The following is a 15,524-nucleotide window of genomic DNA, read 5'->3' as shown; positions in this document are numbered from 1 at the left end:
GTGTTATATCTTTCTTTAAATAAGCAGACTATCCTCACCGTATGTCAAATTCTGATCAGTTGTGGGATTGTGATTATTTCTTTGTGCGTCACTGTAGGCCAGTCTAGCCAGGGCTGATCAGTTTGCAGTCGAAAAAGTCAGGGACGCGGGTTGTATCAGTCAGCCATTGCCACAGTTAGGCTGTGTAACGAGCAACTGTGAAACTTCATTGTGCGGTGAAATATCGCTTTAGCTCGTGAATCTGTAGATCGTGATACTCTCTGCTCCCTGTGCCTGTCATCTTCCTCCTGGGACCAGTAGTCTGGCCTGGGGATGTCCGTGGCAGGTGCATGAGAGAACCAACAGAGACACAAAGATATTTCCCCGCCTACCTGATTATATCACACCTGCAAACGTTCCGTTGTCAAAGCGAGTCCTACAGCTGAACTCAAAGAGGTGGTGGGATGTGTCCCACCTCTCCCTCCGGTGGGAGGAGGTGGCAGAGTGTGGATACAGGGTGTGAAGAATCGGGGCCAGTGATGGGCTCTATCTCCCACACCAGCATCTGCTAATATGGAAAAACACTGAAGCATCCTGGACCCACATGCCAGGTTCCCAGAGCAAGGCCACCTCTGCCACTCCCTAGCCTTATGGCCATGAGCAAGGCGCTTGGCCTCTCTGAGCCTCTGAGTTGCGGAGCTCAGGCGAGCTAAGCGGTATTTCTGTGCTTCAACGCCATACACCCGGTTCAGGAAAGTGCTGCGTAAGTGGCTGCTCTCGTGTGTTCCTCATTCCATCTGGACCTCGAAGGAAGTGGCTTCCCTGAACGAATCTGCCAGAGCCGTCAGGGAGGGGGGATCCCTTTTGCTTGGGACGATGAGAAAGGTTTCTGTTTTGCAGCAGGTTGGCGGGGCCTGAAGGCTCGACAGGAAGGGGAGGGTCTCTTTAATAAAAATTATTCAAAATTAGAGTGCATATTTACTGAGAGTGGGAAAAATCCACAAGTTAGACTTTTATAAAACTGGATGAATACCACACATTTTGTTTTTATTTCGGGCTTCTAACCAGGCTACTTCAGCTTGTCTTGTCTGAGTTCTGAAATGGTCGAGAGATGTGTAACTGGGGACAGTTCAGACGCGGTCGTGGGTTGACGCCGTGCTGCTCGGCTGCGATCCCACTGCCGTGTCCCATGACCCGCTGGTGACGATGTGCGTGGTTCTGTCCCTGGGCACGTATGAGTTCAGGCTGGTGAACCCCACGGCTAACAGTGTGGTCTTCGCTGTGGTCCCATCAGACTCCCTGAGGGTGAGCTGTACCTTGGGTACCCTGAGACACAGTCTGGGAGGTAGGGACACCAGACATTCACTCCGTTTTCAGACCTGTCTCCTGTACTGCTGCAGGTCTGTGCCCTACGGGACAGGCATTCTAGAAGCGTGTTTTCTTCATCTCTCGTTAAAAGAAGAAAAGCAACACACAGTCTGTTTGTTCTTGTATGTGGTGCATCTTGAGTCACGTGACCCACAGAAACATCCCATGAAACCCAAGCTATATAGTCCCAATCTCCTACCTCTCCACCAATGCCCCAAATGCTTGTGGCCGTCCCAGCGCCACCTGAGACAGGCAGGCAGAGAGGAAAGGGGTGGTAGACTTAACAGCGCAGTGACGGGGTCGTTGGCAGATTTCACCAAAGCGTAGAGCTGGGCTAGCTGAAACCTGATCATCATATTCAAAGGCGAGGCCTGCCACATAGCGTTATCCAGCCTGGCGAAGACCACGTCGGGGGCTCTTCACGCAGCTGACGGCACCACGAGGGAGACACAGACGTCATCTGTAGCCCACTCTAAGAAGTACACGATTTGCTTTCCGAGGTGTTCTTGCTGGAAGTACATCAGCCTAACCCAAAGTGAGGGAAATTCTTTAAAAACAAGGCCAAGCCTTACCAGTTTTTTCTTTTTTTTTTTTTTAAAGATTTATTTATTTATTTATTTATTAGACAGAGAGACAGCCAGGGAGAGAGGGAACACAGCAGGGGGAGTGGGAGAGGAAGAAGCAGGCTCCCAGCAGAGGAGCCCGATATGGGACTCGATCCTGGAACGCCAGGATCACGCCCTGAGCCGAAGGCAGACGCTTAACGACTGCGCCACCCAGGCGCCCCCTTACCAGTTTTCTTAAAGGGGGGGCCAAGGTGATGAAAGAGGAGCGACTCAAAACACGCACCCTGGCACGCAAACGCGTGTGACCCTAGGACGTGTCCCGGGGCAGGGAAAGGACGTCTACCGGCTGATTGGCGACATTCGAACAAGGTCCCGAGATGGTAGTAGTGTGTGGATGGTGACTTCTGGCTTCTGAGCGTCACACCGTCACTACGGAAGCCGTTTCCATTCGGGAAGTCTGGGCGGAGGTTGGATAGGTCGGTGCCGTTCGCAACTTTTTTGTAGGTCTGAAACTATTTCAGGATGGAAAGGTTAAAAAATGTTTTTTCAGTTTTCAAGGTTTTCCTTTTGCTCTTCCAAAGACCCGTTCCTCGTGTGTCTCTAGTCGTCTCCTGTGCTCTTGGGAGAGAACCTGCCGTGCAGCGGAGTTCTGGTGTGTTGTCGGGACCAGGATCCAGCGGACGAGTCCACGCTGCCTGCCGCGGCCCGTGTTTGCGTGTGTCTCTGACCCCAGTACCTGTTCTGCTTTCTCCGGTTTAAGTTTCCGTAACACTCAATCTTGAGCCCTCAAACTCAAGGTGGGGAACTGTGTATATTTTGTTTTTTAAAGATTTTATTTATTTATTTATTTGACAGAGCACAAGCAGGGGGAGCCACAGGGAGAAGGAGAGAGAGAAGCAGGCTCCCCGCCGAGCAGAGAGCCCGACGTGGGGCTCGATCCCAGGACCCCGGGATCACGACCTGAGCGGAAGGCAGGCGCTTCACCAACTGAGCCACCCAGGCTCCCGGAACTGTGTATATTTGTGCTTGTCCGCTGAGTGCCTGGTATAAGTGAGCGCTTAATGTATACACAGGTACTGAAAGAGCAAGTGAGTAAAACAGGGCATGCGGCGTGGATCGCTGAGTGCTGTGAGATTTCCTCTTTGTTTTTCCTCAGGAGCCCTGCAGGTCGAGGACGTTCTTCGCATGCTCTATCCCCTTTCATGCCAAGAATGGCTGTCTTCCTTCCTGAGCAGATCAAGGTGCTCAAGCCCTCAGAGACCTCTTGCCTCGGGAGGTAATATATTCACATATCTCCTTCCCTCCTTCTCTCTCTCCCCTTTCCTTTTTTTTTTTTTTCCCTAAGAAACAGGATTATACTAATCACGTTTTGGAAATTTTTTTATTCAACAATGTTGAGGGGTGCTGTGCCTGGGTGGCTCAGTCCCTTAAGCGTCTGCCTTCCGCTCAGGTCATGATCCCGGGGTGCTGGGATCGAGTCCTGAGTCGGGCTCCCTGCTCAGCAGGAACTCTGCTTCTCCCTCTGCCCTTCCCCCTGCTCATGCTCTCTCTGTCTCTCAAATACATAAGTAAAATCTTTTTAAAAAAATGTTGGCAACTTTCCCCTTAGCTATTTATCAACATAGTGTTGAGTTGCTGTGTAATATCGCACTATAAGGATATAGAATGGTTTTCACCAAACATACTTTCTAAATGGGCTTTTTCCTGTTTGTCCCCAGTTGTAACCTCGGTTATAAAGGGTGTGTGTTTCTCTTACATCTTTGTACGTATCTCTGCTCATTTTCTTGGGATAAATTCCTTATCGTGGAAACACTAAGCAATTCTGGAGGAATTTGGACTTCGGTGTAAAATCTAGTCCAAAGTGCTGGTTAGCTGACATTATGTGACTTTCCCATAGTCTCGTGTCTACAAAAGCCCCGCTTGAAGCTGTTCCCCATCTTAGGTCAGTTTCTCACGGATTAGGAATTATTACGCATATTCCTTACTGTCTTACCCGTGTGTATCATGTGTCAGCAGGCCCGTAATCCAAGCCTGGCCAGAAGGAGGCCCTTTCCCACGAATTAAGGGTATCTTCCCTAGTGTGTTAGCTGCCCGTGGTCTCTCCCAGCTCAGTCTCGCCCTCTTGGGTCCCACTTCTGCTAAAACCTGCCTGCACACGTGGCCATAGCTTTTTTTAAAAAAGTCCTTCCTTCCTGATGTTGTGGGTTAGATGCCCTGTCTGGAGGACAAGAGAGGAAGTGAGTATAGGAGACAGGTGTGACTCAGATATATCTTAAAAGCAGACTCTGATGGCCCATTAGTAAACATCACCCACCCCCCACCCCAAAAACCCGAAGGAGAGGATACATGCTGAAGAAAAGAAACCAGAGAAGTGTGCTGAACAAGGAAAGAACAGATGGTGTCCTCGTGTTTAGGGCCTAGCAACCAAGGGGTGGGTTTGTTTGTTTTACTTTTTTATTTTTGTTTCATCTTATTCTTTTTTAAGTGGGGCTCACGTGGAGCCCAACGTGGGCCCGAACTCACGACCCGGAGACCAAGACCCGAGCTGCAATCAAGAGTCAGCCATCTAACCGACCAAGCCCCCCGGGCACCCCCGGGCACCCAGTAACCGAGAACTTGGAAGGTGAGGACAATGCGTGGCAGAACGTAGGGGCAGCGGAAGGCTGGGGAGAGAGCGTTAAAAGCGCAGGCTGACCGAGCGGTGGCTCAGATCTCCAGTCCGCCCTTCTGAGGAGCGGCCATGAAGAAGCAAGGAGGGTTCCCTTAGAGGAGCTGCATGGCCTTCTGCACGTCGGGCCCGGTGGCCGGTCGCCCTCTTCCCCAGACCTTCGTTTCCTCGGAGACCGCGGCACTGCTTAGTAGAGGTATGACCCTTCTTTGCCATGTGTGGGACTGCGGTAAAGTAGGATCCGGGATCGGTCATTTTACCACACCTGAAGTGTACGGTTCAATGGACAGTGTTGTTCGGCCACCACCACCATCCGTGTCCGGGACGTTTGCCTCTTCCCAAACACAAGCCCTGTCCCCGTCGAACGCCCGCTGCCACATTCCTCCGTCCCCCAGCCCCTGGCAGCGTCTTTCCTGCTCTCTGTGTCTAGGACTCTGACTGTTCTTGGCACTGCGTAGGCACCGAGACGCCCTGTTTGTCTCTTGGGGCCTGGCTTATTTCACTCTCATGTCTTCAGGGCTCGTGCGTGTTGGAGCACGTGTCAGAATGTCCTCCCTCGTTAAGGCTGATAAACATCCTGTTGTGTGTAGAGACCCCACTTCGTCTGTCCCTTCATCCATGGATAGACGTTTGGGTTTCCACCCCTTGCCTGTTGTGAAGGATACTACTGTGAACTTGGGGAGGGGGGACGTGGGGGCAGGTGTCTGCTTTCTCTTCCGTTGGGTATATACCAAGAGCTGGGACTGCTGGATCCTGGGGTAATTGCACGTTTAATTCTTTGACTTTTTGTTGTGTTTCCTGTCCTCCCTCTGTGTGGTTTGACTCCTTGACCACAGAAGTGTTTGTTTCGCTCACTCTCAAAGATTAATTTGCTGTTCCTTGCTTTCCCATTTGGATGCCCATTCCTGGTCTCTTCTGACACGGATCCGAGAGGTACCACATCGCGCCACCCACCAGTGAAGACTAAGGAAGGTGGAAGGGGCTGACCAGCACAGACCACAGCACCCCTCCCCTCAGGGCCACCTCATCCCACTTAGAACCTCTTCGGTTCTCTCTCCGTTCCGCAGCGTTGTGCTATGGTGCCGTAGTCACATGGCCGTGAGACAGTCTCCCTGGGGGTTCTTGGGTGACTCCTGTTTATTTTGTTGGTATTTCATTGCCCTGTTTCAAGTCCATCTTTCTCACTCACAAGGCCCACCTCTCCTGAAACTGTTTCTCTGCAGATGTCCTCACCACGTGCTTCCCCATTCCTCTTTCATATTCTCCAATTACCCGACAAATTTGGCCCTCAAATTTGGTCTCCTTGCCTGGTGGAAAAAAAATCTGTCTCTGGGACATGCCATCGTCCCACCCTTAGAAATAGAGACTTTCCAGTCCGAACCAAAGACCCATCAGAACTCAGGCAGAGTGTGAGATACACGTTGCAAATGTTAATGAAAACTAGCTCCTACTAGAACACTCCATTGAAAGGTTTCCCATCTTGGAGAAAGCATTTCAGAGTTCACAAAGCTGTGTTAAATTCAAAGGATGGAAATTATATTCAGCTTAGGAGCCAGAATCTGGTAAGACTATTTGTGTTTTAAACTTCCTGAGGCCAGAAAACTACAGTTAAGCTGAGTCTTAAAGTACCCCTTGTTCCTAAGGGCCCTTTACACTAAACACACATAGTGATTCCATAGACACAGTCATCAAACCCAAACAGGCAATAACAAGTGTTACAAGGAGGTGGAGGAATTAGAGCCCTTATACATTGCTGGTGGGAGTTCTCAAATGGCACAGCCACTTAAGAGAAAATTTGGTGGTCCCTCAAAATGTTAGACATGGAGTTACCTTGTGACCCAGCAATTCCACTCCTAGGTATGTACCCAAGAGAAGTGAAAACATATCGATACAGAGACTTACACATTCATGTTCATGCAGCATCATTCATAATAGCCCAAAGGGGAAACAGCCTGCTAAATAAATGGCACTATAGCTCTACGGGGGACTATTACTGGGCCATGAAAAGAGCGAAGTACCGATACATCTACGGATGAACCCCCAAAGCATGATGCTTAGAGGAAGCCAGACACAAAGGCCACATGTGGTAGGACTCTGTTTATGGGAGCTACCCAGAAGAGGCAAGTGTACAAACACAGAGAACTGGGGGCTGGGGGGGTGGGCAGGGAATAGGGGGTACCTCCTGAGGAGGACAGCAGGCTTTTATGATTCTCTTAGGGGGGCCTGCCTTTTAGCAAACAGGAGACAAACCATAAAATGACGATCCTTTCCACTTAGCTCCCGTGTCACAATGGACCCATTTTTCCAAAATTCTCTTTAAAGGTTTTTAAATGTCGGCTAAGTGCCTGTGTAGGTTTGTCAGTGGTACGTAAGTGGAGCCAGAGGACCTTGATGAGGTGAGAGCCAGACTATGGTAGCAGCAGCCTTCAGAGTCCCAGTGGTCTCATCCAATGGTGGGTTGGAAGTGGTCCATTAGGAGAGAAGGTGCCAGCTGCCCGATGACAAAGGGGATACCAAGCGTCTGCGGCAGGTGACCCCAGAGCAGTGGCGAGAATCTCCTCTGCAGCTCAAGACAAACCGGTCAGTGTCTCCACTTTTCCCTTTAGGTCATGGAGCTTTGTAACATTTACGTGAGAGCAAGGATGTAGTCACGTTCCTCTTGACCTCATGGCATGGGTTACAGAGACTCCAAGGGTTCTGTTAGGAGTTTCTGACTCAACAGGCCATCAGCGCTGGGCGGGGTCTCCATCCTACAGATGAATTCAGGTTTGAGACGGAGTTCTGGCGGAGGCCTCCAGGCACACATTTGGTGCACTCCACAAACTTCACATGCCCACTGGGTACCAGCATTCCGCTAAGTGAATTATGAGTAAGTGAGACACTGTTTATGCCCAGCTGAAGACAGTATGTCAGTAAGTACTTAAACACCACGGTTGCTCTCAAACCCATTTGTGCAAGGTGGGTAGTGTTCCATGGTATGACTAACCCACAGTTTCTCTGTCCGTTCTACTGCAGATGGGTATTTGCACTGTGTCCAGCTTAGCCTAACCATGCTCCTGCTCACAGTTTGCATCTTCCCTTCCATTTTTAGAGCTTAATGTGTCATTTATACACAATTTGCAGATTGCTAAAAGCAATATCCTCTAAATTCTGTTTGTTTGGAAAATACAGTCACTTTTCTTTTTTTAAAGTTTTTTATTATGTTAGTGACCATACAGTACATCCTTAGTTTTTGATGTCATGTTCCAGGATTCATTGTTTGCTTGTCACACCCAGTGCTCCATGCAATACGTGCCCTCCTTACTACCCACAGTCACTTTTCATAAAAATCTTTAATGGGGCGCCTGGGTGGCACAGCGGTTAAGCGTCTGCCTTCGGCTCAGGGCGTGATCCTGGCGTTATGGGATCGAGCCCCACATCAGGCTTCTCTGCTAGGAGCCTGCTTCTGCCTCTCCCACTCCCCCTGCTTGTGTTCCCTCTCTCGCTGGCTGTCTCTATCTCTGTCAAATAAATAAATAAAATCTTAAAAAAAAACTTTAATATATAATGTTTATTACGTGAATTAATAAGTAGTTTTAAATTTCTCCCTTTTAATCCCTAATATGGTAAATACCAGTGGGTGCAAACTGTGAACACAACCTCTTTGGGGTCATCAGTACTTTTTTTGTGTTTGCTATTGCAGGAAAATACACGTCACATTATTGACAATTTGAACCATTCTCAAGGGTACACAGTTCAGTGGCGTTAAGTAGCTTCTTGTTTGCTACCGCCACCTCCCTCCAGTATCTGTCTCCAGAAATCTCTTCAGCTTCCCAAGGTGAAACTCCATGACCCAGTAATTGCCTCCCTCCACCGTTTCTAAGTGCAAAGGGCGGAGACCTTTTTGGTCCTGAGACCAAGAAGTTTAGGAACTGCCGACGTGGCACAGAGCTCGGGGCTTGGAAGAGCCGCGGGGGCCTGGGCTGCTACCCACGAAGCCCTCCGATGGCCTTCCCACCTTCGCCCTGCTCCCCGAGGTCCGGCTCAGCCCAGGGCCAGGCGCCACTCACCCCCCTCAGAGGCGTCGTGACCTGTCTCTGTCCTGCTTCTCCCCCTTCTCGATTCACTAATCATTTACCTTTTAAGAGCATCACATGTTTCTGGCAAAAAATTAAACCGTGGAAGAGAAGATGCTGGCACGGAGGGAAAGTCCTGCTTCCCAGAGGTAACAACTGTTAAGCATTTCCTGCACTCAGAAATTGTCTGTTCATGTGCAAACGTGTTTTATATATTTGTATATTTTGTGTTTATACGTATATAAACACGTATTACATGTTTGCCCTAATTTTCACTGAAATGAAGCCATTTCTTTGTTTTTTTAGAGAGCGAGCACAGGCGGGTTGGGGGGAGAGGAGGTGCAGAGGGAGAGGGAGAGAGAATCCAAGCAGACTCCACGCTGACGATGGACCCTCATGCGGGGCTCGATCTCACGACCCTGAGATCACAACCCCAGCCAAAACCAAGAGTCGGACACCCAACTGACTGCACCCCTAGGCGCCCCAGTGGGGCCGTCTCTAGACACATGCTTCTGCAATGTGCGTTTTCCCTTAGCGAGGTATTTCGAAGAGCTTTCCTTGCAAGTGCACAGCTCCTTCTGTCATGCAAGCCGCGCGTGAATGGTAAGTCCGTACATCCCAGTGTGGGACGCGCCCACAGTCAAGTCCAGCCCCCTCGACGCGCTCCATGAACTGGCTTCCACGCCTGCTCCTGCCTTATGCTTTATTCGTGTTTGTGCTTGTATCCCTGTGCACGCCCGCATTTTTCCCCAGTGGAAAAACTAATAGACTTTTATCTCAAAACATGAAAAAAAAAAAAAATCACGAGTAACCCCAGCAGTCAGAGGCATCCTGTTTTGCATTTTTCCAGCTTATTTTAAGGTGGGCAAACATAAGATCACTACAAACTTGCAGTTTTATTATCTGTGTTTTAAATTCAGCCCACCATGGACGTTTTCCCGCATGACAACATCCTCTGCTTGTAGTTCTGCTCAGTCTTGCGGCGAGTGAATGACCGGCCCCTCCTACCTTGTAGTTACGCACCGGATCTAAATCGTCCTCCACGGCGTCGTAGCTTTAATGAAGTCTTTGTGTTTCTAAAAATCATGCTCGTGACAGAAATACCTTCTAGAAGTCTTGAACAGCCAGACATCATTTAAAAAATCACAATCCAAAGTCATAAACAGTGTTGAGGGAAAGCGGCCGGTCACAGAGGAATGCCTACTGCCTGACGTCTGTTTTGAAAAACAGGCAGAATTGAACCAAGATGCTTGGGGCTGCATGCCGAGGTGAAAAAAGATAAAGACAAGGAAGTGATCATGTTCTATATCTTAAACCAAGTGGTGTCTGTGTGGTTCTTTGCCCTGTGACAGTTCATTGAGCTGTACACTTAGGGTTTTTTGTGTGTTTTATATATAGATATATATGCAATTCTTCACAATACAAATAGCTTTAAAAACTCCTAATCCCTCTAACCCCGTTAAAAATGTCTCTTACTGGGGCGCCTGGGTGGCACAGCGGTTAAGCGTCTGCCTTCGGCTCAGGGCATGATCCCGGCGTTACGGGATCGAGCCCCACATCAGGCTCCTCCGCTATGAGCCTGCTTCTTCCTCTCCCACTCCCCCTGCTTGTGTTCCCTCTCTCGCTGGCTGTCTCTATCCTGTCGAATAAATAAATAAAATCTTTAAAAAAAAAAAATGTCTCTTACTAACCTAGCGTAGAGACTTCTGATTCAACTTATATCCACGATTATGTTATAGGTACTATTTTGTAACTTACTGTTTGTACTTGATACATTGGGGACATCTTCCTTTTGGTTATATTATGTTTTAATGGCAAATAGAATGGATGTAATCAGACAAAACATATCAACTGTTGGAAAGGAGATGGAGAAACTGGAACCTTCATGCAAAGCTGGTGGGAGTGCACTCCATTGGGGCCACTGGAGTAATGGTTTAGCACTTTCTAAAAAGTTCGACATACACTTACCGTTTGCCCCACTAGCCCCACTCTACCCAAGAGAAAGGAGAACGTGTGTCCATACAAAATAGTACATAAAAATGTTTAGGGGCGCCTGGGTGGCACAGCGGTTAAGCGTCTGCCTTCGGCTCTGGGCGTGATCCCGGCGTTCTGGGATCGAGCCCCACATCAGGCTCCTCCGCTATGAGCCTGCTTCTTCTTCTCACACTCCCCCTGCTTGTGTTCCCTCTCTCGTTGGCTATCTCTGTCGAATAAATAAATAAAATCTTTAAAAAAAAAAATGTTTAGAGCAGCCCTATTCATAGGAGCCCAAACTTGGAACCAATCCCAATGTCCAAACACTTAAAACTGCGGCCTATCCCTGCAATCGAGTAGGACCCAGCAACAAAAAGAACAAACTCATCATGCATGGTACGACATGGATGACACTTGAAACATTATGCAAGTGAACAGAGTCAAACAAAATATTATACCTTGCTCGATTCCAGCTATATATTGAATGTTGACACATAGTTTCACTGTGCAGATACAGCCTGAATTATTTAACCAAGCTCAATTGTTGGACGTGAACATGTGTCTCGTTTTTCAGTGTTACGAACAATGCCGTGATGACCACTTTATGACTAAGTATTTGTGGCCGGTCTTAATGATTTCTTTGGATGAAGGCCCAGAAATGGAACTGTATGTCTGAAAGTCGGTGCGTTTTAAGACTTTCGATGAATAGCGCCAAACGGCCTTTCATGGAATGTGCTCGCTGTGTGTTCCCGCCCGCAGAGCGTGAACGTCACATTTGTCCACTGTCACATACACGGGGGTGGTTCTGAGTCCCAGGGCCCGCGCTCACGATGCTCTGTGTTTGTTTGCAGTTCCCCGCATGCGCGGCCTCCATGCTTCTGCTCATCAGTAACGCCAACTGCCAGATGACAGGCTTTGCTGTTGCCACCGTGGGGTGGATCCTCACCATCACGTCCATGGGCCTCGTGGAGTGGCGACTGTGGTACATGGACAACACCTCTATCTTCCCCTCTAGCCTCGTGTGCGTGGGGTTGTGGAAAGTCTGCATTTACCACCGTGTCGGGGACTATAGCGGAGCCACGTTTTGTTACCAATACGGCTACCGTGATACTTACCTCCCTCTTGATATTCGTATTTCTCAAAATCTCCAGCTGGTCGCCAGCGTTCTAGGCCTTTTGGGGAGAGCATCCGTCATCTTTGCACTTAGGAATGTGTACGTGGGAATTCTTCAGAAGAGTGCCACCTTCAATCCATTTGTTGCTTCCGGAATTCTGAACCTGGCTTCCGGCATCTGTATCTCGATCGCTGTGGTGTGGAATCACCACTCCGTGATGAACGGAGAGGGTATTATCTTCCTCCCTTCTGTCTCTCTACCCCTCAAGCCGAGTACTCAGGAGATAGGCAGTGCCCTTCTGGTGGCATGTCTGGCTGCCTTCATGATGGTGTTGAGTGGCTTGCTGTTCCTCTCTTGCAAATTCCCCACGGTTAGCCGAGTGCACCCTGAAACAGACATGTAAAATTCTAGTTGCGTTGGCTTTGAGAATCCAGGATGACCAAGAGTTTATGAGAAGTTTTAGCAAAATGTTCTGTCATATATTTCCAAAGATTCAAGACCATGGCAAAAGTAGTTTTGGGCAGAAGGTGGCCAACTATTTCCTTACTTTGCCTTCTGTGTCTTTGTTTCATTGATTCACAGTTCATTGATTGAATTGAAGAAATTCCATTAAAAAAAAAATCTTCCTCACCTGCCAGTTGGTCTTATTGGATCTGTATTTTAATTATTGTTGAATAAATAGTCAATACTGTAAACCTAGTGTGTGGAAATGAGATTTTCTGTGATTCTCACATTTTCCTCTTAAACTTCTGCCAAAAACAACCAACTTTATTTCCTGTGGTATGGTGATAACATTGCCCTATCATACAAAATTCTCCAAAATATGCAGAAGTAGAATAATAGAAGGACTTACCCCACACTCGTTATCAGACTCATCAATTATCAAGATTCTGTCAAATTAGCTTTATATCTCCTTGCTTTTAATCTGTTTTTTTCCCCAAAGAATTTTAAAGCAAACCCCAGGTATCATGTCCCTTCATCCTTACATACTTCAATATTATTTTCTAAAAAATGGAGGTTTCTTTGCATAGCCGTATTATACCTTAAAAAATTTAACAATTATTCCTTGTTATCAAATGCTTATCAGAATTTTTAAATGCCGGGGCGCCTGGGTGGCACAGCGGTTAAGCGTCTGCCTTCTGCTCAGGGCGTGATCCCAGCGTTGTGGGATCGAGCCCCACGTCAGGCTCCTCCGCTATGAGCCTGCTTCTTCCTCTCCCACTCCCCCTGCTTGTGTTCCCTCTCTCGCTGGCTGTCTCTATCTCTGTCAAATAAATAAATAAAATCTTTAAAAAAAAAAGAATTTTTAAATGCCTCAAAAATAATTCTACGATTTTATTTTTTCCACACAAGATGCCCACTCTGTCTCTTAAATCTTAAAGTACTTCCCTTATCGCACCCTCTCTGCCTTTCTTTTTGAAGATTTAATTTTTAATCTGTACACCCAACGTGGGGCTCAAACTCACAACCCTGAGATCAAGAGTCTCGTGTTCCACCGACTGAACCAGCTGGGCATCCCTGCCTTTTTTTTTTCTTTTTAATAATTTTAATTTGCTGAGGAAAGTGGGTCGATTGTCCTACCATTAAACTTGTTCCATCTCGAGGCTTGATTAGATTTCAGGTCAGCTCTTGGTGGAAGCGTATTTCAAAGGCAATGCCCTGTGCTGGTGCCGAGCGCGTTAGAGCGGGCGGCAGATAGTCAGTTACCTCGTTAGCGGTGCTGAGATGGATGCGTGGATCCAGAGGGGAAAACCCGACCCCTGTTGTAAACGTCATCAACCTTCCACCATTTGGTGGTCCTTGTGCGAATCAACTGCACTAAGGATGACGAGTGGCGACTTTCTAATGTGCACATTCTTGTCAGATTTATTAGCTGGGATGCTTTTGTAAAGAACTTTGCCTCATCAAGTATGGACACTTGGGTTCTCTAAAATTCAGCTTATACACAAAAGGCAAAGTAAATGCTTCATTTTTCCCCTTTAATTGTTAAATTTCTAGAGGAAGGAGGAAGAATGCGTTAATTATCTTGGTGTTGACCAATGTGTTTTTTAAATTATTTTCACTATCAGTTTTCATTTTTGTCTTTTTTCTTGTCAAGACCTAATGAGATTGTTTCCATGTTTTTATTATGGAAATTTTCCGGTGCATTCAAAAGTAGATGATTATCTCAGCTTCAAAAATCCTCATTATGTGCCCAAGAGTATTTCATCCCTATCCTCACTGACTCTCACCAACTCCAGCCTTGGATTGTTTTGTAATAAATCCCTGGCAGTATATTATTTTATTCATAAATACGTCGATACACATCTCTAAAAGATAAGGACGCCTTTTTCTCTTTTTTTTTAAGATTTTATTTATTTGAGAGAGAGTGAGCGAGAGCACGAGCAGGGTGAAGGGCGGAGGCAGAAGCAGACTCGCCGCTGAGCAGGGAGCCCGATGCGGGGCTCGATCCCAGGATCCTGAGACCATGACCTGAGCCGAAAACAGATGCTTCACCCCCTGAGCCGGCCAGGCGCCCAAGGACTCCTTTTTCTTAACCACATTGTCATTATCACACCAAGAAAAGTTAATAATTTCCTAATGTACTCAAATACGTAGTCAATATTCAGATTTGCCTAGTTGTCTCATCAGTGTTTTTAATAGTAACATGTGCGTATCTATATATTCAAAGTGTTTCACTCAGTTGCATTCATTATTCCTTTTATGATCAAACTGTCCCATCTTTGGCAATGGAGCCACAGGGCCTTTGACATGTCTCTATCAGGATTATTTTAAGATTAAAAAAAATTTATCCAAGACAATCATAACCTAGTATTTACCTCAAAAAGTCTATCAATTAAGTTCATTATATTAAAATGATTTTCCTAAAGAAGAAAATAGTAGAGGAAGTACATATCAATAATAGTTAACAACTACATCCATCAAATGTTAGATGTTGAAATTCAAGTATATTCATTTACTCTGTGTCTAATTACTTCTTAACCTCGTGGAAATTCTCTGCAGAATAATTTCCGTACACACAAAATTTTGTTCAGTTCACAGATCTCTTGAAACCTCCTCATGGATCGCATTTTCAAAATAAGTAGCAGGGTCCCCACTGAGCTCAGAGCCTAGTGCAGGGCTCAGTGCAGGGCTCCATCCCACAACCCCGAGATCAGGAGCTGAGCCGAAACCAAGAGTGATGCGCAGCCAACCGAGCCTTCCAAGCGCTCCAGATAAAAAGCATTTTTAATAAAATCAAATTACTGAAACCTTCGTCCATTCTTTGTCTCAAGAAACATGACTAGAAAAACATGTCGGTATTTCAAAGGGAAGAATTTTTCTGCAGAGACACTATCCAGGAGCAAAGCAAATTCTTTTTTCTTTTTTTTTTTTTTAAGATTATCTTAGCGAGCGTGCATGAGTGGGGAGAAGGGCACAGGAAGAGGGAGAGAGAGAATCTCAAGCAGACTCCCTGCTGAGCCCGGAGCCCAATTTGGGTCTCAGTCCCAGGACCCCAAGATCATGACCTGAGCCAAAATCAAGAGGGGCCGCTTAACTGACTGAGCCCCCCCAAGGCGCCCCAGGAGCAAAGCAAATTCTAAACGCAATAAGATCATGGCGCTATGGTAGTCTCGAGAATTTTGAGACACCAGCCTGTCAATAGAGTGCACGCCTACAATCCGTATGCATGCCTATTTGAACTTTTTCCACCTCTGAGAGCTCGCTGAAGTCCATGACATGATACTGTTTTCATCTCAACTCTTTCAGCATGTTTTCCGGTATGTTTGAAAAAAAAAAAAAAGAATACTAAGTCTTTT

The 15,524-nt window shown here is 47.1% G+C and overlaps 1 protein-coding gene across 3 annotated transcripts; it reads left to right on the top strand.

The window, feature by feature from the left end:
• Positions 1–59: 59 nt before the first annotated feature.
• CLDN34 (claudin 34) lies at positions 60–12,818 on the top strand. 3 transcript variants are annotated; one of them, XM_045813676.2, is made up of 2 exons: positions 60–8,785; positions 11,462–12,818. In XM_045813676.2, the coding sequence occupies exon 2, from the start codon at positions 11,483–11,485 to the stop codon at positions 12,125–12,127; it is 645 nt and encodes a 214-aa protein (XP_045669632.1). In that variant the 5' UTR covers positions 60–8,785; positions 11,462–11,482; the 3' UTR covers positions 12,128–12,818. The 3 variants fall into 3 exon arrangements, with proteins under 3 accessions (XP_045669632.1, XP_087715896.1, XP_087715895.1); XM_087859770.1 differs by having other exon boundaries at positions 60–9,239; XM_087859769.1 differs by having other exon boundaries at positions 60–12,818.
• The last annotated feature ends 2,706 nt before the right edge of the window (positions 12,819–15,524 follow it).

Source organism: Ursus americanus, chromosome X (assembly GCF_024610735.1).
Source record: "Ursus americanus isolate L20-20 chromosome X, mUrsAme1.1.p, whole genome shotgun sequence".
Classification (NCBI taxonomy): Eukaryota; Metazoa; Chordata; class Mammalia; order Carnivora; family Ursidae; genus Ursus; species Ursus americanus.
The sequence above is the reverse complement of the archived record's forward strand: the minus strand, read 5'-3'. Positions and strand labels throughout refer to the sequence as shown.

What these genes read in the sequence shown, in the direction of transcription:
- CLDN34 (XM_087859769.1), top strand. Translation starts at nt 11,441, where the DNA reads ATGCTCTGTGTTTGTTTGCAGTTCCCCGCATGCGCGGCCTCCATGCTT.